Here is a 25385-nt window from a genome sequence, read left to right as displayed (position 1 = left end):
CATCTCCCAGATGCATCTTACGGAACTGGGATTCCAGGAGCTCTCCAGCCCAGGGCAGTCCCTCCTCTCTCAGTGAGGGGACCAGGGCCCGGAAAGGGTCCCTTGGCATGTGCCCCCAGCACGGCCCACCACCGCGTCTCCGTTCGGAGGCGGCTGCCTGCACCTTCCCCAGCGTGGGTGGCATTCTGGGGCTTAGTCTCCTCCGAGGAAGGACATTGTCCTCTCCACGTTGTAGGCATGGGGATGCGGGACCCCAGAGCGAGGGTGGGGACAAGGAGGGCTGTCCCAAGACTCCCCAGAGCCCCAGGACCCAGCAGGCAGGCATGCCCTGGGGGAAGCCCGTACTAGTTATGGGCCCCGTCTTCTGTCCCATTCCCTCCCTTCTTCCAGCCCCTGGCCTAGGCCCAGTCCGTGTCCCGTATGCTCATGACCTGGGCAGCAGAGTGGGGAGAGGAAGTGAGCGGGGGGGGGGGGTGGTTCCCTGCTCCGTCCTTGGGAGGGAAGTGTCCTTGACCTCATGCGTGAAGCAGGGCTCGCAGTGGATGATGACAGATGAGGCACAGCGGGCAGCCCGGGGCCATGCACCCTGCGGAGGGGGAGGGCGGACGGGACAGGGACAGGCCTGACCTGAGTCTCCCTCCTTCTCTCTGCAGCCACGTGGACACCAAGGAGCTATGTGGTAGGTGCCCAGCTCTGCAGGGACCAGGACTGGGGTGGTGGGATGGGACTCTGGGGAGCACCGAGGGCACAGGTGGGATGCATGGGAGGCCCCGCGGGGGGGGGGGGGTCCTCCTCCTTTGCCCCTGACCTTTGCTTTGCCTTCCCTCAGATTACTTTGTGGACCACATGGGCGATTATGAGGACGTCTTGGCCTCCTTGGAGACCTTGAACCACTCTGTCCTGAAGGCGATGGGCTACACCAAGAAGGTCAGGGGGGTGTGGGTGGCCCCTGGGGCTCCGGCGTCTGGGATTTGCTCCAGAGCGTCCTCAGCCAAGGGGCCTGGACTTGGGATGCTGAGCGCTGGGTGGGTCTGGCTCTGGGGTGGGCTTTCCTGGGGGCTCCCAAAGGGAGCTGGTGGAGGCGGGTGGAGCGGCGTGGTGAACAGCCCGGTCCTGCAGCGTCTGGTGGGGAGCGTGAGGCCGTTTCCTGGAGTTGCGCGTGGTCTGGGCACGCGGCGCTAGAAAGGGAGCAGTGGCCTCCCCGAGCCCTCCAGCGCCCTCGGACAGGAGAGGGACCCGACAGTCTCACGCCCTCCTGCAGCAGGGTTGTAGGACGGCAGGGGAGGGAAAGGCACGGGTTCCTGCGTCTGCGCTTGGCTGAGGCTTGCACAGTGTCCGGCGTGAGCACCCTGTCTGGGTGGCAGGACCGCTCGGAGTGTTGGGAGCAAGCCCAGTGCAGGGACCCCTGCGTGTCCCAGAGAGCGGTCTCTCCAGCCGCTCTGCCCACAGTGCCGTCACCTCCCCGCGCGCCCTGGAGGAGGACAGGAGGCAGGGAGCGGGGGCCGGGTTGGGGGCTGGGCGTCGTGCCATCTCTGTTGAAGCCCAGGGGCAGAAGCAGCCCGTCCCCCAGCCTCGGGGTCTGCACCCCACCGGGCCGGGGGCTGCTGGAAGGGCAGGCATCAGAGAAGGGGTACGCTGGGCTTGCCGAGGACCCGCACTGGCCAGCCCTGGGGTGGCCACTGTCACACGGTCACCAGTCCCATCTCGTAGCTCTGAAGACGGAACCCTGCGGAGTCCGCCAGGTGCCGCCGCCGCGGGCTCAGCGAGGGGTGCTGAGGCAGGGACCTGGCAGGAGCTACCGAGCACGGCCCTGGACTCCGGGCCCACCTGGGGGGTGACAGGAGGGCCCGTCGGCCCTGAGGGGGTGCAGCCCACTGAGCGAGGCGTGCAGGGAGGGAGGGGGGAGGGGGACGTGGTAAGGGACACGTAGACCAGACTGAAAGCCGCCCCCCACCCCCCGGGCCAGTCCCTTCCCCCCGCGAGCCTCAGTTTCTCCATCTGTGGAATGCAGTGTTCCCCTTCCAGTTTTCAGGGGGTTGAATGAAGTACGGTCTCCCAGCCGCTTTGCACGGGGCCTGGCACAGAGCAGAGATGACTGTCCTAGCATTAAGGCTCCTGTCGTCTGCCCGGACAGAAGCAAGACGAATTCTGTACGGTTTTCCCCAGTGGTTCTCGGTTACTGCCCTGCGTCTGTCGGAGAATCGCTTTCTTCCTCTCCGTCTCAGAAAAGCTGGGCCTGGTCCTGAGTCTCCGTGTACCCGCGGCGCGTGCCTCTCCTCCTGTCCTGCTGTCTGGGTTTGGGTCTCAGAGCCTGTTGTAAATACCGTATAGGAGCCGTTGCCTGTCATCGCCTGGATTTGGGGTGGATGTTCTGAACATAGTGGGTGGGCAATGGGTTTGCAGGGGAGCATGGAAAGAGCCCAGACCCTGGGATCCCTGCCCGGACCCGGGGTAGCTGCCCAGCTCCGCGCCTGATGGGCCGGGAGACGCGCCCCACGTGCCCCGACGGGACCCCCTCGGGGGTGGAGCCACCTCCCGGCGAGGCCATCTCAGGTGTCACCCACGTGCTCGCTTCCGTCTGGGTCTGACCATAACTCTGCCAGGGGGACCTCAGTCTCCATCAAGGAGAGGACTCGAACATCTACCAGTAGGACCTGGACCGGTTCTCGAGAGTCTGGTCTGGGAAGCCAGGCGCACGGGATGCCCGGGGAGGTCTTCTGCGCATTTCCAGCGGGGCCGGTGACTGCTGGTGTCGGCAGGAGCAGCGGGCATTCCTTTTTCTGGCCGGTTCTCGAACCGATTTTTGCTGGTAGCCGTGCAGCTCGTGGTCCTCTGGGATGCTTCCCCTGCGTCGGTGTCGATCCGTGTGGACCGCTGGCTTCTGGGACTGCGGGGTCCCGGCGTGAGCGGGGACCCGGTGCACTTGACTTCTCGGTTCCTGGGGCGCGCAGCCCTCTGATTTCTGGGGCGCGTCCTGCTGCCTTTCCTCCCCCCGATGCAGCGGCCGCGTCAGGCTTCCTCTTGTGGCTCGTGATTTTCAAGTGTGTTTCTCCAGTATTTCTCCACTAATGACAATATTAATACCAGCTCTGTTTTTAGAATCCTCTTCAGCCTGTTAAAAAATATATATATATTTTTGCCTTCCCTTCATTACATTGCGTCTTATGAGGTCGTAGTGAGTCTTTTAAATTTCCTTCGGATGGCGTGAGTCTCCTTCAGCTCTTGGCGGGGTGGATTCTATTCCTGGAGTGTCTTCTGCTGAACATCCCTTCAGTCCCTGGGAGAAACCCCGGCGGCGCCGGGACCCTCTGTCGCAGCGCTGGGACCCTCTGTCGCAGCGCTGAGCTCTCGCTTGGTCTCCCTTGGAAATTGCTGCTGGACATTGATCTGGGGATGAATTGTGGGTTTGGAAGATCTTGTTGTGTGTGAATCTGCTTCTCCACCAGGGAATCCTTTTTTTATTCAAAAATAAAAGGAACTTATGCAGGACCCTGGGGTCAAGGTCCAACTCGGAGGAGGGGAGGGGGAAGTATTTTCATCGACCTTTGAGGTCACCCTGGTTTCAGTGAAGCATTTGACTTTTTGTGTCCCTTTTAGTGCTGTTTTAAATAAAACTGTCATGGACACATTCAGCTTCGCGATCAGTCATGCGTAGTATGTTGATGATTTTTTTAATTAACATACAATGTATTATTTGCTTCAGGGGTACAGGTCTGCGAAGCATCACTCTTACACAGTTCATAGCACTCACCAGAGCACACACTGCCCCCAGTGTCCACCACCCAGCCACCCCATCCCTCACCCCCCAACCCCCAGCAACCTTCAGTTTGTTTCCTGAGATTAAGAGTCTCTTATGGTTTGTCTCCCTCCCGATCCCATTTTGTTTCTTTTTTTCCCTCCCTACCCCCCAAACCCCCAACTCTGCCTCTCAAATTCCTCTTATCAGGGACATCATATGATAATTGTGTTTCTCTGATTGACTTATTTCGCTCAGCATAATACCCTCTAGTTCCATCCACGTCGTCGCAAGTGGCAAGATTTCATTTCTTTTGATGGCTGCATAGTATTCTATTGTATATATATACACCACATATTCTTTATCCATTCATCTGTTGATGGACATCTAGGTTCTCTCCATAGTTTGGCTATTGTGGACACTGCTGCTATGAACATTAGGGTGCACGTGCCCCTTAGGATCACTATGTTTGTATCTTTAGGGTAAATACCCAGTAGTGCGATTGCTGGGTTGTAGGGTGGCTCTATTGTCAACTTTTTGAGGAAAGTCCATGCCATTTTCCAGAGTGGCTGTACCAACTCGCACTCCCACCAACAGTGTAGGAGGGTTCCCCTCTCTCCACATCCTCGCCAACTTCTGCTATTTCCTGACTTGTTAATTTTAGCCATTCTGGCGGGTGTGAGGTGGTATCTCACTGTGGTTTTGATTTGTAGTTCCCTGATGCCGAGTGATGTGGAGCACTTTTTCATGTGTCTGTTGGCCATCTGGATGTCTTCTTTGCAGAAATGTCTGTTCATGTCCTCTGCCCATTTCTTGATTGGATTATTTGTTCTTTGCGTGTTGAGTTTGAGAAGTTCTTTATAGATTTTGGATACTAGCCCTTTATCTGATCTGTCATTTGCAAATATCTTCTCTCATTCTGACAGCTGTCTTTTGGTTTTGTTAACTGTTTCCTTTGCTGTGCAGAAGCTTTTGATCTCGATGAAGTCCCAATAGTTCATTTTTGCCCTTGCTTCCCTTGCCTTTGGAGATGTTTCTAGGAAGAAGTTGCTGCAGCTGAGGTCAAAGAGGTTGCTGCCTGCGTTCTCCTCAAGGATTTTGATGGATTCCTTTCTCACATTGAGGTCCTTCATCCATTTTGAGTCTATTTTTATGTGTGGTGTCAGGAAATGGTCCAGTTTCGTTCTTCTGCATGTGGCTGTCCAGTTTTCCCAACACCATTTGTTGAAGAGACTTTTTTCCCATTGGACATTCTTTCCTGCTTTGTCGAAGATTAGTTGACCATAGAGTTGAGGGTCTATTTCTGGGCTCTCTTTTCTGTCCCATTGATCTATGTGTCTGTTTTTGTGCCGGTACCATGCTGTCTTGATGATGACAGCTTTGTAATAGAGCTTGAAGTCTGGAATTGTGATGCCGCCAGCTTTGGCTTTCTTTTTCAGCATTCCTCTGGCTATTCGAAAAATTGATGGTATTTTGATAGGAATGACATTAAATGTGTAGATTGCTCTTGGTAGCGTAAATATTTTCACAATATTTGTTCCTCCAATCCATGAGCATGGAACGAGTTTCCATTTCTTTGTGTCATCCTCAACTTCTTTCATGAGTACTTTATAGTTTTCTGAGTACAGATTCTTTGCCTCTTTGGTTAGGTTTTTTCCTAGGTATCTTATGGTTCTGGGTACAATTGTAAATGGGATCGACTCCTTAATTTCTCTTTCTTCTGTCTTGTTGTTGATGTAGAGAAATGCAACTGATTTCTGTGCATTGATTTATATCCTGACACTTTACTGAATTCCTGTACAAGTTCTAGCAGTTCTGGAGTGGAGTCTTTTGGGGTTTCCACATAAAGTATCATATCACGTTGATGATTTTTTTAAAAATCTAAAATTTTCTTTGACCCCAAACAGGAACTTGATGGAGATTGAATTCAACAAAACATCTGCTTCTGTAGCTCTAGTCTTGTTTTAATGTTTGTCCTGTTGGGCTGCGTTTTAAAAACTTCTATTTGACAGTTTTACCTGTTTTTTTTTTTTTTTTTTTTGACAGAGATCACAAGTAGGCAGAGAGGCAGGCAGAGAGGGAGGCAGAGAGGGAGAGGGGGAAGCAGGCTCCCCGCCGAGCAGAGAGCCCGATGTGGGGCTCGATCCCAGGACCCTGGGATCATGACCCGAGCTGAAGGCAGAGGCTTTAACCCACTGAGCCACCCAGGTGCCCCCTGTTTGTTTTTTTTTTTTAACATTTTATTAGTTATTTTAGAAAGAGAGCATGTGAGCAACCATGGGGGAGGGACAGAGGGAGAAGGAAAGAGAAGCTCCAGCAGACTCCCCACCCAGCGCAGAGCCTGACTTGGGGCTCCTTCCCGATCCCACGACCCTGAGATCACGACCTGAGCCAAAATCAAGAGTCAGACTCTCAACCGCCTGGGCCACCCGGGCGCCCCCAGCTTTGCCCAGATGCGCAGCCCCTCGACACGTCTTTCCATTTCCCGAGACGGTTCCTGCTGTAGCTGCGGTTTCCAGCCTTCTCTCCTCCGTCCTGTGTCCGCGGGCTGGTGGTCGCTGCTCTTTTCCACGTGGGAAGAGCGGGGCTTCCGTTCTTCTGACAGCCCGGCTGGACGTCTTCAACCTTGACCTTGGATGTTTTCCCCACAGCCGGGATTCTCAGGATTCGGGATTCGCTCGTGGGGAGGCACCTCCTTCCTGACTCTCCCCGGACCTCTGCCGCATCCCTGCTCACCCCGGGCTTCCCCGTGCGGTCACCGTGCGGGGATGGAAGCGAGCAGCCCCGGTTTCCCCGCCGCTCTCACACCGTGTGATTTCCAAGTGATGTGGTGCTTGAGCTGTTTTGATAATGACCTCGTGGGTGCTCTAGTGGAAAATGGGGATCATACTTTCCAGAACGGGAAATCGGAAAATGGCTGTCCCTTCGGTGTTAGAACATGTGTCTTACTAAGACTCGTTGTAAAGAAGGGAAACCGTGTCTCTCGTACAAATGAAAAATGCATGCGGTACCTCATTGTGGTCAACCCCAAGATTTTTATTTATATTAGAGATGCTAATAACATCACCGTGCCACTCCTTTTTTTTTTTTTTAAGATTTTATTTATTTATTTGACACACACACAGAGAGATTACAAGTAGGGAGAGAGACAGGCAGAGAGAGAGGAGGAAGCAGGCTCCCCGCTGAGCAGAGAGCCCGATGCGGGGCTCGACCCCAGGACCCTGAGATCATGACCTGAGCCGAAGGCAGAGGCTCAACCCACTGAGCCACCCAGGTGCCCCTCCTTTATTTTTTTTTTTTTAAGATTTTATTTATTTATTTGAGAGTGAGAGAGACTGAATGACCAGGGAGAAAGGGAGAGGGAGAAGCAGGCTCCCCACTGCGCAAGGAGCCCGGCTCAGGACTCGATCCCAGGATCTGGGTCACACAACCTGAGCTAAAGGCAGACGCTTAACAACTGAGCCGCCCAGGTCTCCCCTCACCAGTCACTCCTTAAGTTTTGGTTTCAAAGTTGAGAAAATCACTTAAAGCCATAAGACTTTTTTTTTTTTTTTGGTCTCCAGATAGGAATTTTCTTCAATAATTTTAATCTCAGAAATACAGAATTCACATCTCTCATTTACAATTACTTGGGTCACATATACAGTTTTTCATATCAAATCTTTATATTATTTACCATGTTGTCTCTGTTTAATTAAAAAGGTACTCATGATTTAATTTCGACCGACTTCAAAGTAGTGACTGTAAATAATCAAAATTAAGAATTATTTTTGTTACTCGTCTTAGCTTCCTACTTTCCGTATCATTAGTATGAATATCGAGAGGACTCAGGAACTAAGGTGAGAACCGGTAAGAGGTCACAGCTAGCTCAAAGGAAAGTTCAGAGAACACACACCATGTAGAGAAACGACCAGGAATTCTGGAATGACTTTGTGAATAAAGGCAGAGTTGGCCCTGTCCCCAGTGACAATGACAGTCCCTTGCACTCTGCCAGACAGAATTCATGTGTGCTTCTGTAGATGAGAATTCTTTGCAATATCGTCTCTATTCTACGTTCTAGAGAGTTTTAAGAGTCACTCTAAAACAAAGGGAGACTTAGCACAGAGGTACTAGACAGGAGACCCAGTCATAAGCTTTCTTGTCCAATGTGAACACTTTCACACTTTCCTGACAATGGCCTTTCCATTACTGTTTCTTTTTTTTTTTTTAAGATTTTATTTATTTATTTGACAGATCACAAGTAGGCAGAGAGGCAGGCAGAGAGCATGGGGGAACCAGGCTTCCCGCTGAGCGGAGAGCCCGATGCGGGGCTCGATCCGAGGACCCTGAGATCAAGACCTGAGCCAAAGGCAGAGGCTTAACCCACTGAGCCCCCCAGGCGCCCCTCCATTCCTGGTTCTTATTGTCTAATTTATCTGTCCTCTGAGACAGTGATGAGCTAATTTGTCACGCCGAATGATTTAATCTCTGTATTTTTAATGTGTTCCCTTACTATATTTTTAGCTCTGTTGTTTGACGCACGTAGACTTCTGTTATGTTTTTATTATACAAATGGTACAGGTTCAACGTCCAAAATTTAGGAAATAGAGAAAAGTATGAAGAAGAATTTCAAATCGTTTCTGACTTGCACCGTCCTCACCACTGTTAATCATGTTAGTTTATTACCTTATTACCTCTGAGCCTTTTTTGTTCCCCTGTGACTTTCTTCAATATACTTAATATCGTTCTGTGCACAAAAACTTATTTTTTGCCTTTTTTCCACCTAATATTTTAACAAATACTTTCCCCTCGTTATTAAAACTGTCCAGAAGCATCTTTTTAAATATTCATATTTAAATGTACTTACTGTTCTGCTCTTTGGGGCATATTAGAATATTACCGGGTTTTTCTATTACAAATAATACTGTAACCTTGGACATAAACATTTACGCACATTTTGCATGATTTCTTAAGGATGAGTGATCCAAAGTGAAATGACTGGGTCAAAGCATATGAACAGTCCACGGCTTGGGTATAGAGCAGAATTGCTTTAGGAAGCGGCTGCGTCCCTCTGAGACCCCATTGCATTGTTTATTTATTTATTTTTATTTTTTTTAAGATTTTATTTGTGAGAGAGAGAAAGAAAGCACAAGGAGGGGGAGCAGCACGCAGAGGGAGAAGCAGGGTCCCCGCTGAGCAGGGAGCCCGATGCGGGACTCCATCCCGGGACCCTGGGATCGTGACCCTAGCGGAAGACAGATGCTCAACCGACTGAGCCCCCCCCCGTGCCCCTCCACGGCCGTGCTAATAGCCATTTTCTCTCTCCCATTGCATGAAGGTTCGGTAGAGCCCTGCCCTTGCTCTGCTAGATTTTGCCGTTGTATCCTGACCCTTCTAACCTGTGGAATACCGTGTCCTTTAAATCCCATCCTCGAGTGATAAACCACGACTCGTCCTGTTCGTCTGACCAAATTTGGTGGCAGGATTTTTTTGCACAGGCTTGACGTCGTTCATCTCCTGCTGCCGTTTTGGTTCAGAAGTGCCTCCGTGTGGCTCTCATTTCAAGTCTGGGACTGTGCTTACAAGAGGGAACTCAGGCTGCTTTCTTTCTTTCTTTCTTTTTTAACATATTTTTTTATTTATTTGACAGATGGAGATCACAAGTAGGCAGAGAGGCAGGCAGAGAGAGGAGGAAGCAGACTCCCTGCTGAGCAGAGAGCCCGGTGGTGCGGGGCTCGATCCCAGGACCCTGGGACCATGACCTGAGCGGAAGGCAGAGGCTTAACCCACTGAGCCCCCCAGGCGCCCCAGGCCGCTTTCTACTTGCTTTTATTGGTACAACCTGTCCGCTCTGACTGCTGTTGGACTCTGATGCTTCCCAAGTTCTGTGCTTCCTCTTCCCTGGGGCAGTTTAGGGTCGGCTGTCTTCAGAGCTGTTGATTGGGATTTCGAAGGGAAACATTGTAGCCTTCATTGTTCACTGGCCACGCAGCAAGCAGGCGCGGGGTGGGTGCCCTTCACGGCTTTTATACCACCTAATAAAAGACACTACCTGTGCCTCCTGGTGGAATTAAAGGACGTTCGAGGTTTTCAGATTTTTTTCCCGTACTTGTGCCCTCTTTATTGACATAATCCAGGGGGGATCAAAATGAAGCGATGATGAATATTTTTCTTTCCCGGCCTCTCTAACTTTAAATTTAATTGGACCATCACTGCGGCTACTTCTCACGACTTCCCTGATCACAAGTTCTCTCTCTGATTCGACCCTGGCTGTTTCGAGGGGAAATTCCGAGGCGTGGCGGCTGGAAAGGCGCTCATCGGGTAGCCTTTCAGAGACATGCCAATCTCTGTGTCGTGGGTCTGCCCGGTACAGAATTCCCAGATCTGATCCTTTCCTTCTGGAATCTGGATGTGGCGTCTCGGCTGAGGCATCGGTGGCGGTGGAGGAGAGATCTGTCAAGGCTGCATTTTCACCCCTTTGGCAGATAACTCGTCTTTCTCTCCTGGATCTTTGCAACCTCAGCCACAGATCGAGGTGCTTCTAACACACTTGCTGCAGCTCATCTTTCTGCCTGACGGTTTCTAGCGGGTTTTCTGTCTTTGCATGTAAGTTCTTACCCCATTACATCTTCTCGGCCGTTCACTCGTCCGGGGCCCGCTGATCCCGGGATTGAGAGCGCTTTCCGCCGTCACTGAAACGCTTTAGGGGACCAGAGCCTTATCTACCTTCCGCCACAGAGTCATTCCCTGTCAGGGCTCGTCGCCGGTGTTGGCACAGGCCACCCCCCTCCACACACCTCCCTGCGTGTGCCTGCCCCTGCTCCCCTCACTCCCCACGCCTGCCTCTGTTTCCCTCTCTGTCTCTAGCCATGCTTCCCTTGCGCGCTCATTGCTAATTAACTTGCAGTCAGAGTGACAGATGGCTTAGTTTGCTGTCCTTGAGAGCCCTGTCGTCCCTGGCCTTGCGGGGACCGGGCGGAATGCCACGGTGCCGGGCAGCCGGCTCGGGAGGGTGGGTGTTGGCTGAGGCGGCGGGAGAGGCGCACAGCGTTCCGGGGACCAGCGTCCCCAACCCGGTGCCCTTTGATCCCTTATCATCGTTGAGTGACCCGGCTAAGCCAGAACCTTCTCGGTTCCACCGTCAAGCCCTCTGAAGCCAGGGGGATCTCCTCCGGATCCAGAAGCCTTGAGAAAGGTCTTCGCGGCCAACTCTTGACAGGAGGGGCCATTCCGTCTCCCACCGCAGAGCAAAACCTGGGGAAACCGTCTTCCTCCTCCTCTCCCCACGGCGCGCTCCTCGCGGCCTCGGAGTCTCCGTCCCCCGGTCCCCCCCATACTCCCTGCCGCCCCCTCCTGCTGGGATGGAGTCTCCGGCCTTCCCGTGAGAGGGGCCTGGTGAACCTCTCTTGTCGCTCTTGAGTCTTCTTCCGTTTCTCTGAGGAGCGCACGGAGGCCCGGGAGCCCAAGGAATCGTCCTCGGAGGAGAGAGGGGGATGGGTCGTGTGGTCTTCTCCGGTCATTATTGTTCCCTGTGAGCAAGACATCAGGACCACCAGCGCCGGTGAAGCTCGCTCATCCCTGCCGCCCCTCACCGGCATCGTCTTCACAGACGCTGTCCTCATGCTCTTATCACCATCGCTGCCACCACCATCACCATCAGCACCAGCACCACTGCCGCCATCATCGTCACTGCCATCATCTTCGTCACCATCCGCACCGCCACCGTCACCACCACCATCATCACCACTATCACCAGCACCACTGCCACCATATCATTGTCACTGCCGTCATCTTCATCACCATCTGCACCACCACCATCATCACCACTGTCATCACTGTCATTATCACTGCCACCATCACTGTCATTGTCACTGCCATCTTCGTCACCACCATCACCACTATCACCATCACGATCATCACCACCACCATCACCACCATCATCACTATCATCACCATCATCATGACCACCATCACCACTATCACCACCACCACCACCATCATCACTATCACCATCACCACCACCACTATATCACCATCATCACCATCATCATTGTTATCACTGCCACCATCACCGTCATTGTCACTTCCATCATCTTCATCACCATCTGCACCACCACCATCACCACCATCATCACCACCATCATCACCATCATTGTTATCACTGCCACCATCACTGTCATTGTCACTGCCATCTTCATCACCACCATCACCACCACCATTGTCACTGCCATCCTCTCCATCACCATCACCACCACCAACATCCCGTCTTCACCGTCACCGCCAGTATCGTCACCACCATCATCCATGTTACCAGCGTCAGCTTCATCTTTATCACGGCAGCTGCTGGTCACTGAGCACTTGCTTTGGGACAGGCACGGCCCTGAGCGTGTTGTCGTTCAGTCCTCCAGATGACCTTGTGAGATAGATGCTAGGGTGACTCCTGTCATCGTCCCAGAGGGGAGGAACCAGTACATGGTGAAGCGAGGGCTCCGACCTCGTCTCCAAATCCTTATGGCCTGTGTCCTGACACAGGAGCTCTACTGTCCCCCAGACATGGGTGGCCCTGGCATCCCCATTTCCTCCTGCGAGGCAGACACCAGCCCCAGGTGCCCCCCCAGCTCTGTGCCAGACCCCACCCCTAAGTTCCCTCCGTAACCCCTCTCCCATCTGTGCCCCTTCCCTCCACAGGTGTACGAGGGCGGGAGCAACGTGGACCAGTTTGTGACACGCTTTCTTCTGAAGGAGACGGCCAATCAGATCCAGTCGCTGCTGAGCTCTGTGGAGAGCGCCGTGGAGGCCATCGAGGAGCAGACCAGCCAGATCCGGTGTGTCCCGGGCCTCCCTGGGTCCCCCTGGGGCCGCGTCGCCCACGCCCACGGCATCTGCAGCTTGCTGGGGCCACGTGTGTGCTTGGGGGCTGGGGGGCCTTGGGCAAGGGGCTGCACCTCTCTGTGCCTCTATTTCCCCACCTGGAAAGTGGGGGCAGTTCGATCCCTGCCTCTTCAGCGACGTGAGCGTGGAATGAGGCACTGTCTGTGCAGAACACGGGGTTTGCATGCGGGACCCGCGTGCGCTGTGTACACATGCGTGGAGTTAAGACCATTTCCGAGAGCCTGACCGGTGCACCAGGTACCTGTACCTCTCACTTAGGTTGTTACCTAAGACTGTTCTATTATTTGGCTCGTTTCTTGAAACCCGGAAGTAAATTCTGGAAACTCCGTGGTTGCCATCACTGGAGAAGCTTCCGTGAGCCGCCGGCGACGTAGCTAGAAAACCAGGCCCCTGGGATGCGGGGGAGCCCGAGGCCTGCCCTCCCCTCCATCTGTTAGAAGGGGAGACCGGGGTCTCAAACGCCTTACAGAAAGAGTAGCAGCCCCAAACCCCCGACTTTCTTTGCAGGACCGGAAGAGAAGTGCAGTGATTCAGGCTGCGTTTGCGTGTCAAAGTCAAGGACGACCATCTGTGTGGGGAAGGCGGCCCGGGGTCCAGAGAGGAGTCTCTCTCCTTCCCCTGGGGGCCAGGAACCCTCACATTTGCCGTCCCAAGTTGAGACACACCCCCCTTTCCAGAACAGCCGATGCATCTGGTGTGGAGGAGACATAAAGAGAAACAGTGGACAGGAACCACGTGGCTTGTCGGGGCCAGGGTGTCGGTGGCTGTCCCGTGGGGGGTTCGAGCACGTGATGTGTGGCTGGTGAGGGCTGGTGCCAGCCAGATAGGATTGCAAAAGCTGCTCAGGGACGCTGTTCCCCAAATGTGTGTGCTCTGGGCACCTGTGGGCACAGCACCAGGGAAATGTCAAGTGCAGGTGTCCGGCCCCCGCCCGTGGCCTCTGCCTGTGGCCCCCGCCCACGCCTGCTGGATTGGAGTCCCGGGTTGCTGAGCCCACAGCTCTGTCTCTGTCCGTGCTCAGGCCTGTGACTGGACGGGTCCCCAGAGCTCTGGAGGCTGACACGGAGCTTCCCTTCGTTTTGGGTCAGCGTCTGGATTCAAAGCTGCGTGTTGTCTCCCGCGGTAGGACAGGTGTCACTGGGTGCTGTCGGGGGCTGATTCCCTGCTCTGTGCATGTCCCATCTTGTGTCACCAGCCCCATGCTGGGACCTTCCTTTGGGACCTTGGTGGCAGAGGGAACCGTTCACGAGGGGGAGGCACATCTCCACATGCACTCCCCCACCTCGAACCGCCCCGAATCTCCGCTAATTCGCCCCCGGGGCGGCAGGTCCCCTTCGGCTCCCCTGTGCAGGTGCCAGCCACCGGTTCCAAGTCTGGGGCCCCTGCGGGACTGCCCTGGTGCGCATTTGTGGTGTGACAGCCACATTGAATTTGCTGCTGGTTTGTGGAGTGTCAGGATGGACACCTCAAAGACTCCACCCGCCTTTCCCCTCCCGGAAGACTTGGGGTGGCCCTGCATTATGGGGGGCATGGCTTGCTGAGCTCTCAGGATCACGGGAGACAAAGTCTAGAATGTCCCAAGGCAGGAGGCAGCCCGGGACAGGGCGTGTTGGCCACATGCCCGGGGGTGTGTGTGCATCTGGGTGTATTTGCGGGTCTGGGGTGAGTGTCCCAAGCATCTCTTTGCATGGGGGTGTTTGGCCACTCCCCAAGCATTGGTCGAGCCCCCACTCCTGGGCCAGACACTGTTGGTGATGAGCCGCGTGTGCCCATCAGGGCGTGCTGGGGCTGTGTGCCTCTGTGCCTGTGTGCATCGTTGTGCGTGGGGCAGTGGACAGGGACGGGACGTGGGGCCTGGCCCCTCTCTCTAGGGCCTGGCTGAGGGCAGGAGCACTGACTTTTCTGTGCTGGTCTGTGCCCTCTCCGGACTCTGTCTTAGGGCTCCCGTTTTCAGAGGGGGCCTGTCGAGCTCGTACAGACCCGGGCTCCCCCCACCCGACCCCAGTGAGGCAGGGAGGAGAAGCCTGGCTCAGTGTCAACCCTGGAACGGACCGCCACTCCCCCGGGCACAGAGCCAGGGCTGGGTCGTCCTAGAATGTCTGCCAGCTGTGTGGTCTTGCAGATGGCACCTGTCTGTGGGCCTCCTTTGCTCCTCGGGAAACCAAGGCCATTATGGCGGCATCACGGGAATGGGACCCCACCGGGTCACCTGTGTGCATTTCTGCTCACAACGGGTGCTTAGTGTTTGTCCAAGCGGCCAGGGTCCTGCGGCCTCCGTCATGGGTGTGTTTCCTCCACTCCAGCTGCAGACAGAACCACAGCAAAGCCAGCCACGGCGTGGTGGAGACCTGGTCCGGAAGCGCTGTGCCCCCCCACGCCCCCAGCGCCAAGCTGGGGGCCACAGAACAAGGGAAGAGTCTTCAATCTGGTGAGAGAGTGGCGCCCTGGGGTGGGGGGACACCGGCGGTGGCCCGGATGCAGCCTGGGCCTCCAGATGGGACTGGGGGGGGGGGCTGAGGGCACCTCTCCCCTCCCCCAGGCCTCACACTGCCCACAATCAGCATCTCTGTTCCTTTTCCTTAGTCACTGCAGACCCCAAGGAGGAGGGCCTGGAAGCCCAGATTAGCCGCTTAGCAGAGCTGATAGGACGGCTGGAGAGTAAGGTAAGCCCACCCTGCCGTCACCCCTCTCCCCTGCACCCAGTGAATGTAGGGTCAGGCCTGGAGTTCAGACAGGAGCCAGGGACCTTGGGGAGGACATCCCCCAGGGGGAATGGGGGAACAGAGAACAAGATTAGGGGAAATGTGTCCCTTGTACCAGCCCAAGGAGAGGTGCTAGGGGAGAGGGGGAGCTGTCACAGGGCTGGAGGCAGCCAGGAGGGGCGTCTCGGAGCAGGAAGGAGTCAGCAGGGGCCTGGACCGCCAGGCAACAAGGCTTCCTGAGGCTTTGCTGGAAGGTGGGCCTGGCCTGGGCAGGTGGTGGCAAAAGGCGGTAGGTGAGGGACGGCGACGTCCCAGAGGCGATTAGAAACATTCCAGTGACCAGCGGCATTCATGACCCCTTTCAAATATGGTTCAGTACATCCACGGGTAATAAAAGAAAAACGGCGCAGTCTCTACAGAATCCTGTTTTCAGAGAACATTTCACCACTCAGTAGGTCCTCACGGTGCGACCCACAGGGGTGTCACCGGTACCGCAGGCAGGGCTTTGAGCCTGCAAGTCTGATGTGAGGCTGTGGGCGGGGCTGATGTCCCCTGAGGCCACTTAGCAGCTGTGTGACCCTGGGCCAGTGACTGCCCTCTCTGAGCCTCAGCCTCAGAAGTATTCAGAGTAGTCCTCCTCCCACCCCCGGCCTTGTGAGGATGAAAGAAAACGAGGTCGGAGCGCCTCCCCCGGAGCCAGCCGTGCGGGGAGCATCTACTCTGAGCCGTTGTTGGCCGCCGTTACTGGATGTTCTGACACCGAAACCCAGACGCACGCACGTGTCCGCTTGGGGGACCCCGGGTAGCCGCTCCCCGCGAGCTCAGCGGTTACAGCCATTGTACGTGTCCCCTAAGTCTCTGGATTTTTCACATCTTGGGCAAAAGGGCAAAAAAGTACTTTGCTGGATTTGGGGGTGAGGAGGGATCCGCGGGGGCGGAGCTCCCCACGCAGGGGGAGGCCGAGGCCAGACCCGCGGGAGGGGAGCCTGAGGGCGGAGGCCGGGGTGGGAGCCCCCTCCCCGGAAAGCCTGCCGAGTGGGCGCGGTGGGAACGCTCGGCGGGACCCTGAGGCCCGGTTGCCATAACAACTCCGCGGCGCCTCGGGAGGGAGGTTGTTTGAAGCTTATTTTTAGCACGCGGTCGCCTTAACAACCAGCTGGCTGGAGACCTCGGAGCACCTGGGTGTCCTGGAGACGGGGCGGGGCCCCTCCTGCCGGCCCCTGATTGGTTCAGGCCGCCAGCAGGAGCCAATCCGGGGTCGGCAGGGGGCCCCGCCCTCTGCGTGCCGCCTGCGCCTGGCTGCTCTGCCTGGGTGGGACTGATGGGGTGCTGGAGGGGGAGGGGCAGACGTGGTGCCCCCGCACCCCCGCCTCCAGGAGCCCGCCTCGGCGTTGTAAGGTGAGGGCCCCAGGCACACCTTGGGCACCTGTAAAGCTCCTTGCAGCCCCGCGTTTCTGAAAGTCCGCAGCTTCTGCAGGACCGGCTGCAGAAATGAGGCCATTTGGGGCCCAGGCGTAAGGGGACATCCTGGAGAATTTCAGAAGTAGTGACCGCACAGATCACAGGCCCGATTACCACTGGCTGTTCTCCTAAGTAGCTAATATGTCGCACAGTTGTGTGTCCTCCACACGAGAGGAAGGATCCCGTGTCTGTGACTGTGCGGGAGACACGGGCCATCCCCGTGGAGGATGGACAGGAGCAGGCGCAGAGATGGTCTTAGTGGTGTGCGCAAGTTGGAGAAGAATCAGGAGTCTGTGGATTGGGAGGTGAGAGACCCTGGCTTTGAACCCAGTCTCCACCAGTCACGCAGGTTTCGTGGCCTTCGGAGCCAGGGTTCTCCGCTCTGAAACAGCGGGAGCATCCGTCGGGTTCTGTGTTCTAGACCCTGGCACCGGGCCGTGAGCCGTGTGCACGCAGTTCCTGCTTTCTTGGGGCTCGTGGGGGCGGGGGGCAGTGTCTTCCTCAGACAGTCTGGACAGTTCAGCAAGATGTATTTGTAAAGCACCTAGTTCAAGGCCTGTGGGAGGCCAGGGGTAATAGACCGGCCCGTGAAGAGCATTAGATTCACGAGGCACCGGGGGTTAGGACTCAGGGTGATTGGTACGTTGATGGGGAACCTCAGGGCTCTGCCAGCAGCTGTGGCAAAAACCCAGCATCCTGGATTCGAGTCTCAAGCCCCCATGGCTGCATGTCCCCAGAGTACCCTCCCCTGCTGGCAGAATGCCCCCTGGGTAGATCTGGTTGCCCTCTGGGCCTCCCAGTGCTCCCACATGCCAAGGCCAGAAGGGCTCTCGGCCGCTGTGCAGCCCGTCACCCAGCCTGGCTTTCCAGCTCCCCTCGGAGCCAGCACTGTGTACGCACCGAGCTCTGTCTAGCCGCCCGGGGACTCCAGAGCCCCTGGAACCATGGGGTGGGGAGGCTGGAGCTCTTTGATGGCTCTCATTGCGGTAGTCCCGGAGGCCTCCTTAGGGGAGCTGGCCTTTGTCTCCAACACATCTTTGTATGTTTCGGTTTCAGACCCTTTGGTTTGATCTTCAGCAGCGCCTCTCGGATGAAGAAGGCACCAACATGGTGAGGCCTGGTCCCTTCCCGCCCCTCTCCTGCGGCCCCATCCCTGCCCAAGCCCGGCCTCGATGCCGGCAGCTCCGTGTCCTTGACGCCCCCGCCCCGGCACCACCACCAGGGGAGATGCGGCCCTAGCTCCTGGCCACCCAGCCCTCCCAGGGGTGTTTTTTTGTTCAGAAACAGTTTAGCTCAGAGCAAAGTGATAATCACAGTGACACCAGGACAGATGGAAGCAGGCATGAATTGTGCTGGGCCTGGGGATGTTGCCTCTCAGACCAGAGTGCCTTGCAGGCGGCTCCCGACATCCCTAGAGCCTCCGTGAACACCCTTCTTGGGCGTCCCGCATCGGCGGGGCTGCTGTCAGCTTGGGGCTCTTCAGTCCTCGCTCCCGTTAGCCCGTTTTCCCGTGTAAGCGCGAAGGGCACGTGTGTACCTGTGAGGTTTCTCTGGTTTTATGTTGGCCGAGTTGTCTGAGCTCTCTGCGGGAGGGTCTGCGGAGGCCAGGTCTTGGGCTGTGCCCCGGGGGCAGGAGGGGTCCCGGGAGGCCAGAGGGGCCGAGGGGGCAGCCGGCCCGCGGGTGCCCACCCTCACCCCTCTCCGTGGCCCCCAGCACCTGCAGCTGGTCCGGCAGGAGATGGCCGTGTGCCCCGAACAGCTGAGCGAGTTCGTGGACTCCCTGCGTCAGTACCTCCACGGCACTGCCGGGGCCGGGAGTTGCTTCCAGTGAGTGGGGCCGGGGGTGGAGGGCTGGGCAGGGCAGAGCCGGGCTCCCCCGAGGTCAGACTGTGCCCCAGGGAGGCCCCTGGGGTTCTGGCTTTGCCCCACCGCGTCGTACAGTGGCCGGGACTCCGGCTCCCCGGCTTCCGCTTCGTCGTCGTCCCTGGGGTTGCTGGAGGGGACGGCGGAGGAGGGGATGCGCAGGGCTTACTGGGCCAGTGGCCGGGGCAGCCTGTATTCCCTCCAAGCGCGTGGCCACCCCCCGGGGCCTCACCCTCTGCTCCCTGCTGCAGCCTCGGCTTTGCTGGTGGCACTGCGTGAGGGCTGCGGCCCGGGCCCCAGGGCTCTCGTGTGCCTGGTGTCATGCCCACCGGGGAGCAGCCTCTTTCCCTGCTTCTGTCTGGCGCAGTTAGGGCTGGAACTGCCGGGGACTCTACAGGGAATGCCGCCCCTGGCAGAGAACCCTCCTCCTGGGGGATGCTTGGGGTTCTGTTCTGCGGAGCCGGGGGAAAGCAGCAGGCCCGAGAGCAGCTGGGAGGGGGCCAGATCAGGATGGGGCTGGAGAGGGCGGAATCTGAGCACCTCGCCCCCTTCCCGCCCGGTCAGCCACACTCCGGGAGGCAGCGCCCTGCCTCCGCCCCGGCCCCAGGTACAGTCGGCCCTACTGAAGGGGAGGGAGGGGGCCTGGCAGGCCACGGACCCCGCGCAGGCCTTCCCCCAGCCACCGCTGGGCCCATTCCAACTCACAAGAGTGTTTTAAGGATTAAGTGAAACCATTCTAGAGGAGAGTGTGGCCAGAGAAAGATGCTTTTATTTTTAAAGGTAGGGTTTTTAAATGAATAGAAAACCTTTTAAAGCATCGTCGCTTTGTAATTCATTTGGTGAGTATTGCTTGGCCCTGTGGTGGGGGTGAGGGACGCCCCCTGAACCGAACACTCAGAAGAGCAGGTGCTGGGGGCCCCTCCCACTTCCTGCCAGTCTCGGGGGGCCCTGCCTTGAGGGGGACAGTCGGACAGCTCTCTAACTGGTGCTTCTCTTAGCATCGCGGCCGTGAGGCTGGCTGACGGCTTCACCTTCGTGGTCTACGAGTTCTGGGAGACGGAGGAGGAGTGGAGGAGGTGAGCAGGCCTCGCGCCCAGGCAGTCCCCCACCCTCAGGCCCCTTCCCGGAGCGCCCCTGGAGAGGAAAGCAGGGAGGGCAGGGTCGTGATGAGCACCCATTCATGCGGCAGCGGCCCACAGGGTGCTGGCTTTCCTGGGCCGACGGGGGCCCTAACTGCCCTAACCGGCTGGGGCCCGCGCCCAGGTCCCTGGCCGGCCTGGAAGCGCAGGGGACGTCTGTTGCCATCTGAGAACTGTGGCCCCAGGGGCTCAAACCCCAGCAAGTTCTCTGATTAAGAACACTCGGTGGGAACCTGGGTGGCTCAGCGGGTTAAGAACGAGCCGCTGGAGGCGGGAGCCCAGCCTGCCCCTCCCTGCTCCAAAGCCATAGCATTCAGCGGCCCTGAGGCTGGGCCTTCGTTTCTTTAAGCGCCTAGTGTGGCTGAGGAGGAGGAAAGCCCCCCAGCCCCGCAGAGCCAGGATTAGAGATCTGCGCCCCCACTCCCGGGCTGGAGGCTCCCCCAGCCCCCAGAGCACCCCCTGTCCCCGTCCGCAGGCACCTGCAGAGCCCCGTGTGCAAGGCGTTCCGGCACGTCAAGGTGGACACGCTGAGTCAGCCTGAGACCCTCTCCCGGATCCTGGTGCCAGGTAGACGGAAGGGGGTGCGTGGCGGGTCCTAGAAGCGGGAGCCCAAGGGCGTGAGAGCTAGGCTAGCCCCCGAGAGGGGAGGGGAGAACCCTGCAGCCTCGTGACCCAGAGGGGGCTGCAGCACGGGCAGGGCCTGGAGGCGGAGAGGTGCTTGCCGGCCTCCCTACGGGACAGGCCGAAGGGCTGCCCTTCCCAACCCCTGCTCTGCTCCTTGTCTCTGTCCCGCCTCCCAGCTGCTTGGTGTACTGTGGGCCACGACTGACCACGTCCCCGAGGCCTTTGGATCCGCCTGCTCCTCTGTCCACTCTTTTCTAGAAACTTTGGTACACAAGCCGTCTTTTCACTGTACTTCAGACAAGAATGTATCCTCCCTGTTTGCCGTGAAGGAGCAGCCCCTTTCCCAAACCCCCACCCTCCCTTAGCGGCTGCGGCAGCTGGGGAACAGCAGGCACAGGGAGGCGTCCCGGGACCAGCACCTCCCCCAGCCCGGCCCAGTGGTCACGCATGACCCCCCCCCAACCCCCGGCCTCATGGGCCCAGGGGACACCCCGCCCAGGTAGGAGCCGCGCCCCTGTAGTGCCCCACTCGGCCTGGGCCCCGCCGCGTCGCACTGGAGCGCCCCCGTAGCCAGTGCCCGCTTGGCAGTCCGGCCCCAATAAACGCTGGTTGGGAACGGCGGTGTGCTGGTTTTCTTTCGAATCTTCTAGCGGACGGCCGCTGGAGGCACAAAGCAGTCGTGGTGCGTGGGGCCCCTTCCGAGCCGTGAAACCTTCACCCCATCACCCCGAAGTCTGTTTCCTTACCTGGAACACGGAGCCGATCAATCTAAGGTGCGGGTCTGACAGACGAGGCCTTGCCCGCTCCGAAGTTCTGGGAGGCCCCGGGCGCTCCCCTCGGGCTCAGTGGTTCACCACCAGGACTCGCAGAACTCAGCGGAGCCAGTTCACTCTGCTGCCGATTCCGGCACGACACAAGGGGACGGACAGACTCAAGTCAGCAGCAGGAGGACCGGGCCCAGACCTCATAAGCCTCCCCGCCCGCTGTCTCCCCGCACTGACCTGTGAGGACGGGCCCAGCCCTGCCCTCCAGCGGTCAAGCTGAACCTTCCAGGTCGGAGGCCCCAAGTAAACAAAGGTTTGAGATCAGGACAGGCCAAGGTCCTAGAGCTCCCCTCCCAGGAGCCGAAGTCCAAGGGCACATGACTCCGGGCGCCACGGATCCTTCACTGCACACCTGTAAGGGAGCTATTCCAACAAGACTCAAGACTCACACATCATTTCAAGTCCTGTTCTGGAACCTCTTTAACGTCCCCGCTCTGTTTCCCAGTCCTAGAAGCAGAGAGGTCAGACGCAGGAATCCCAAAGGACCAGGAAAGAGAGAAAGGTCCTCAGCCAGGACAACAGTGGGTCGGTGGGGCCTGGCGGGAGTTCTGGGGCCCTGGAGGCACCTGGAGCGGCCAGCGTGGGACATGGGGCTGAAAGGACAGCTGTCACTGCCACGCGGGAGCCGTGAGGCCCCTCCTCCCTCCCCCCTTGGCTCCTGCCACCTCCTGGCAGGGGCGGGTGCTGGCCCTTCAGGCACACCCAGTGACCCACAAGGTGGGCTTGCGGGAAGCCTAAAAAGCAAGTTCCGACCCCAGCTACGTACCTCCCAGCAGCAGGTCCCTGCAGCCACCTTCTCTGAGCCCCCGTTTTCTCATCTGTAAAGCGGGAAGAAGACCCTTCCTTGAGGACCAGGAACTGCTACTCAGAGTGGCAAGTAACGGGGTCCTGCCCACAGCATCCACAAGCAACCCCAAAGCCAGTGCTGCTCCCATCAGCTCCACGGTTTTACAAAGATTCTCAGGGCTGAGGCTCCTTGGGGTACAGCTGAGGAACCCCGCGAGCTGGGCGTGTTACACTTCTGCCACACGTCCTGCCCGCTGGCCCGAGCACTGCGCCAAGACTGTAGCATCTCTGGTGACGCCAGCTTGAGCTCAGAGAGCCTCAGGGGATTCTGAGTAGGTGGGAACAGGCTCCGGGGAGAACAGATTTCAACCCTGAAAGGCACCAGAGCGCCCACTGAATTTACACTTCACGACCAGGCACGCAGACACCATCTCCCTCAGTGCTGCCTGTGCCATCCTGGGATCAGCAGGTTCCCAGCGGTGGGGGGGGTGGGGGGTGGGCATGTAAACAGAGAGGGCAAGCTACTCACCAGAGGTCACACAGCAAGCTAAGGGCACCACTTACATCCCAGCCCAGAGCTACCTGTTCCCAGTCCGGTGCCCAAGCCCAGGTGCCACTCAGCAGACACCTGGGAACAGCTCTAGGTTGGGTCATTAAGACGTCGATCAGGTTCATCAGTCAAAGACAGTTACTCTAGGAGGTGGCCAGCCCATTCCTAGGTCTACCCCATGCCCCCAGACGACTGAGGGGAGACATGTGAGCAAGGACTTGGGTACAAGCTCCGAAGGCCTCCGAAGGTGGACAGACCACGTGGGCTCCGGCCACACCAGGGAGTCCCGTTCAGCCACAGAAAGGAACGCAGTACGGACCCCTGCACATCACGAATAACCCGTGAAAACACAAAGCCACATGCAAGAGACCAGCCACGGAGGGATCTAGTGTGTGATCCCACTCACGCGGAACATCTAGAATAGTTTCGTCTATAGGCACGGAGAGGAGATGAGGGGTTTCCGGGCTGGGGTCTGAGGGAGGAGGGAGTGACGGGGTTTCCTGCTGGGGTGACAGAAGTGTTTGGGAACCAGGCGGAGGTGTCTACCCAACACTGCAGTAACTGAATCGTACACCTACAAGGGTTCCTTCGGTGTGACATCAAGATGACCTCAACCGCCGCCCGTCCCCCAAACCCCCATCGGCTCACCTGTCCACATCAAGAAGGTCCCCACCTGTGTTCAGTGGCCGATCCACGTTCTCGCCGTGTCCAGTCAAAACCCAAACCTCCCGTGGGGGGGGGTGTGCGGAGGCCAGCCTGTGTGGAAGGAGGGGAGCTGCTCAGGCGCCTGGCAGCACCTGGGGCTGGCGTCCCTCCCTGCCCAGCTACGGGGGGCAGCTGAGCCAGGGGAAAGTCCCTCGCCAGAGCCCCCTGCCGCCCACGCCACTCAGAGCAGAACTCATCACCTGGGACACAAAACCTCCCTTGGCCACGTCGGCAGGATTATTTGAGACATGTGTCTCTACCCTCATGCACAGGGGTCACCGTGGCCCGGGACAGGCCAGCCTCTGTGCCGACGTGTTACGGGGAGGTCTCAGCTCACGCTCCCCGCTAACCTGGGGTGGGAGAGGGGCCGTCCTTAGCTTGGTTTTAGAGGACAGCAAGGACGCTAACTGAGGACCACAAGGGAGAAGGGAGGCGGTGGCTGCTGACCCACCGAGAAAGGACGCCGCGGCTGACAACAGCACAGCGGATGTTTGCCTGGGATGGCGACCTGAGGCCACGGGCTAGCCAAGGCTGCCACCGCTGCTCGGCGGCAGGCAGGACGGGCTCAGCTCTTTCCGACCCAGAGCCCACCCAGAGCCCTACATGATGCCACCATGACCTTGAGGACACGGCTTCAGCCCTTCCTGTTGGCTGCTGGCAAAACCTGAGGGGCCTCAGCTGGAGGAGGACCACCCCGAGTCAGCTCCCACCTCCACCGGGGGAGACATCAGAGGGGAACACCCCGGCCAGCAGTGCTCTGCCGTGCATCCCGGAATGATGACGGCTGAGCTGACGATCCGTCCTACGGGATCACATCCTATTTCTGACAGAGATCAGGCTGAAAATGACTGTCTCCTGTGGGGTGGGCATCACCCTTCAAGGGCCCCACCCTCTCCCACCCTCTTCTCCCCCAGCATGGAGTACCAGTCCACTGCCCCTCTGACATGCCCTCCTGCTTTGGGGTGGGCCCTAGCATCCTACTTCCCCCTTTCTTCTCGGCTGCCAGGAAGCTCTGTGTTCACCTCCTCTCAACCTAGGTTTTCTGGAAATAAAGCCACCGCTGCTCAGGCCCCTCTACCGCTGCTGTAGACACACCATCACCTCTGGATCTCACGGGGAGCCCGCCGGGCTGCTCAACGTGGCCACTGGGGAATCAGACTCCCACAGGCGGTTCATAAACTCCGCAGATCTGAGTGAGCAAATGGCAGGAGCCAGTGTTCAAAAGCAACATTCCGAGCCCAAAGCCAGGCCTCACAGTGCCCCCTTCGATGGCCCTACCCTTTCCCTACCACACTCTGTCCTTCCCAGGGACTCCATGAGCCCTCGAGGGCTTGAGCCCGGCCACAGCATTTCTAGAAGCACGTGGGACAGAGGATCAAGGACTCTACTGGCTGGTGCCTGTGGGGGGCAGCTCTGCCACAGCCTGTGGCCTGGCTCTGAGGCCCTCATCTGGGGTGGGGGCGGGGGGGGGCGTTGTGGCCACCGGACAGAGGGCAGGGCAGGGTGTGGAGCTGGCCCCCCTCACTGGGTCAGAGTCTACACCCGCGGCCAGGGCAGAGGAGGGCAGAGGGGAGCCGGAACTCTAACGAGCCTCAGTGCCTCACCTGTAAAATGGACGAATTTGAAAACATGCTGAAGTCAAAGGAGCCAGACACGAAGGCCACTCACGGAGTGTCCAGAAGCAGCAGGTCCACGGAGACGGCAGCCTCGCTCCCCGGGGCCAGGCAGGGACTGCTGGTGGCACAGCTTTCTCTGGGGGGACGAGATACACCGGAATTCGACGCTGGCGACAGCGGTACGACCCCAGGCACCAGCTTCCGCTGAACAGTATACTCCACGGGGCCGAACCTTACGGTGTGTGAGTTCTACCGCAAAAAAGTGAATGCAAGTAGGCGGTATGGAAAAAAAAAAAAAAAAAAAACCCAGTTGTATCCCCACTAGCCACACGGGCAGGAGCACATCACTCACCACCACCACCATCTCCCGGCTCCAGCGCCACTGCTTCCGGCTGACGTCCCAAGGCAGAGGAAGTGGCCCGGATCCAGTGACAGCCCGGACACCCCAGGTCCCACGCGGGGTCAGTGCCAACGAGCACAGTGACAGGAGCAGCTGGGCCCCTGGCCG

The 25385-nt window shown here is 57.9% G+C and overlaps 1 protein-coding gene and 1 long non-coding RNA gene across 4 annotated transcripts in view; one reads left to right on the top strand and one right to left on the bottom strand.

Annotated features, from left to right (window-relative positions):
- NECAB2 (N-terminal EF-hand calcium binding protein 2) overlaps window positions 1-21016 on the top strand; it is a gene marked incomplete at its 5' end in the record, with an annotated part of 29994 nt that extends 8978 nt beyond the window's left edge. For both annotated transcript variants that reach the window (XM_080829570.1, XM_080829571.1), the window contains 10 exons: window positions 654-679; window positions 830-927; window positions 12404-12540; window positions 14911-15035; window positions 15191-15270; window positions 17827-17880; window positions 18485-18597; window positions 19632-19709; window positions 20248-20339; window positions 20573-21016. In XM_080829570.1, coding sequence (XP_080685696.1) covers window positions 654-679; window positions 830-927; window positions 12404-12540; window positions 14911-15035; window positions 15191-15270; window positions 17827-17880; window positions 18485-18597; window positions 19632-19709; window positions 20248-20339; window positions 20573-20601 — 832 coding nt within the window. In that variant the 3' untranslated portion in view covers window positions 20602-21016. The remainder of the gene's footprint in view (window positions 1-653; window positions 680-829; window positions 928-12403; window positions 12541-14910; window positions 15036-15190; window positions 15271-17826; window positions 17881-18484; window positions 18598-19631; window positions 19710-20247; window positions 20340-20572) is intronic.
- LOC308358992 lies at window positions 19381-22608 on the bottom strand. 2 transcript variants are annotated; one of them, XR_013968364.1, is made up of 5 exons: window positions 21987-22608; window positions 21398-21583; window positions 21143-21290; window positions 20252-20367; window positions 19381-19767 (listed from the first exon to the last, which is right to left on the bottom strand). It is a non-coding gene; the product is annotated as an uncharacterized lncRNA (long non-coding RNA). The 2 variants fall into 2 exon arrangements; XR_013968365.1 differs by lacking the exon at window positions 21987-22608 and having other exon boundaries at window positions 21398-21833.
- Window positions 22609-25385: the final 2777 nt, after the last annotated feature.

Source organism: Martes martes (genome assembly GCF_963455335.1).
Source record: "Martes martes genome assembly, chromosome: 17".
In the NCBI taxonomy this organism is placed as follows: Eukaryota; Metazoa; Chordata; class Mammalia; order Carnivora; family Mustelidae; genus Martes; species Martes martes.
Note: the sequence above shows the minus strand (reverse complement) of the source record. Positions and strands in the feature narration are given on the sequence as shown.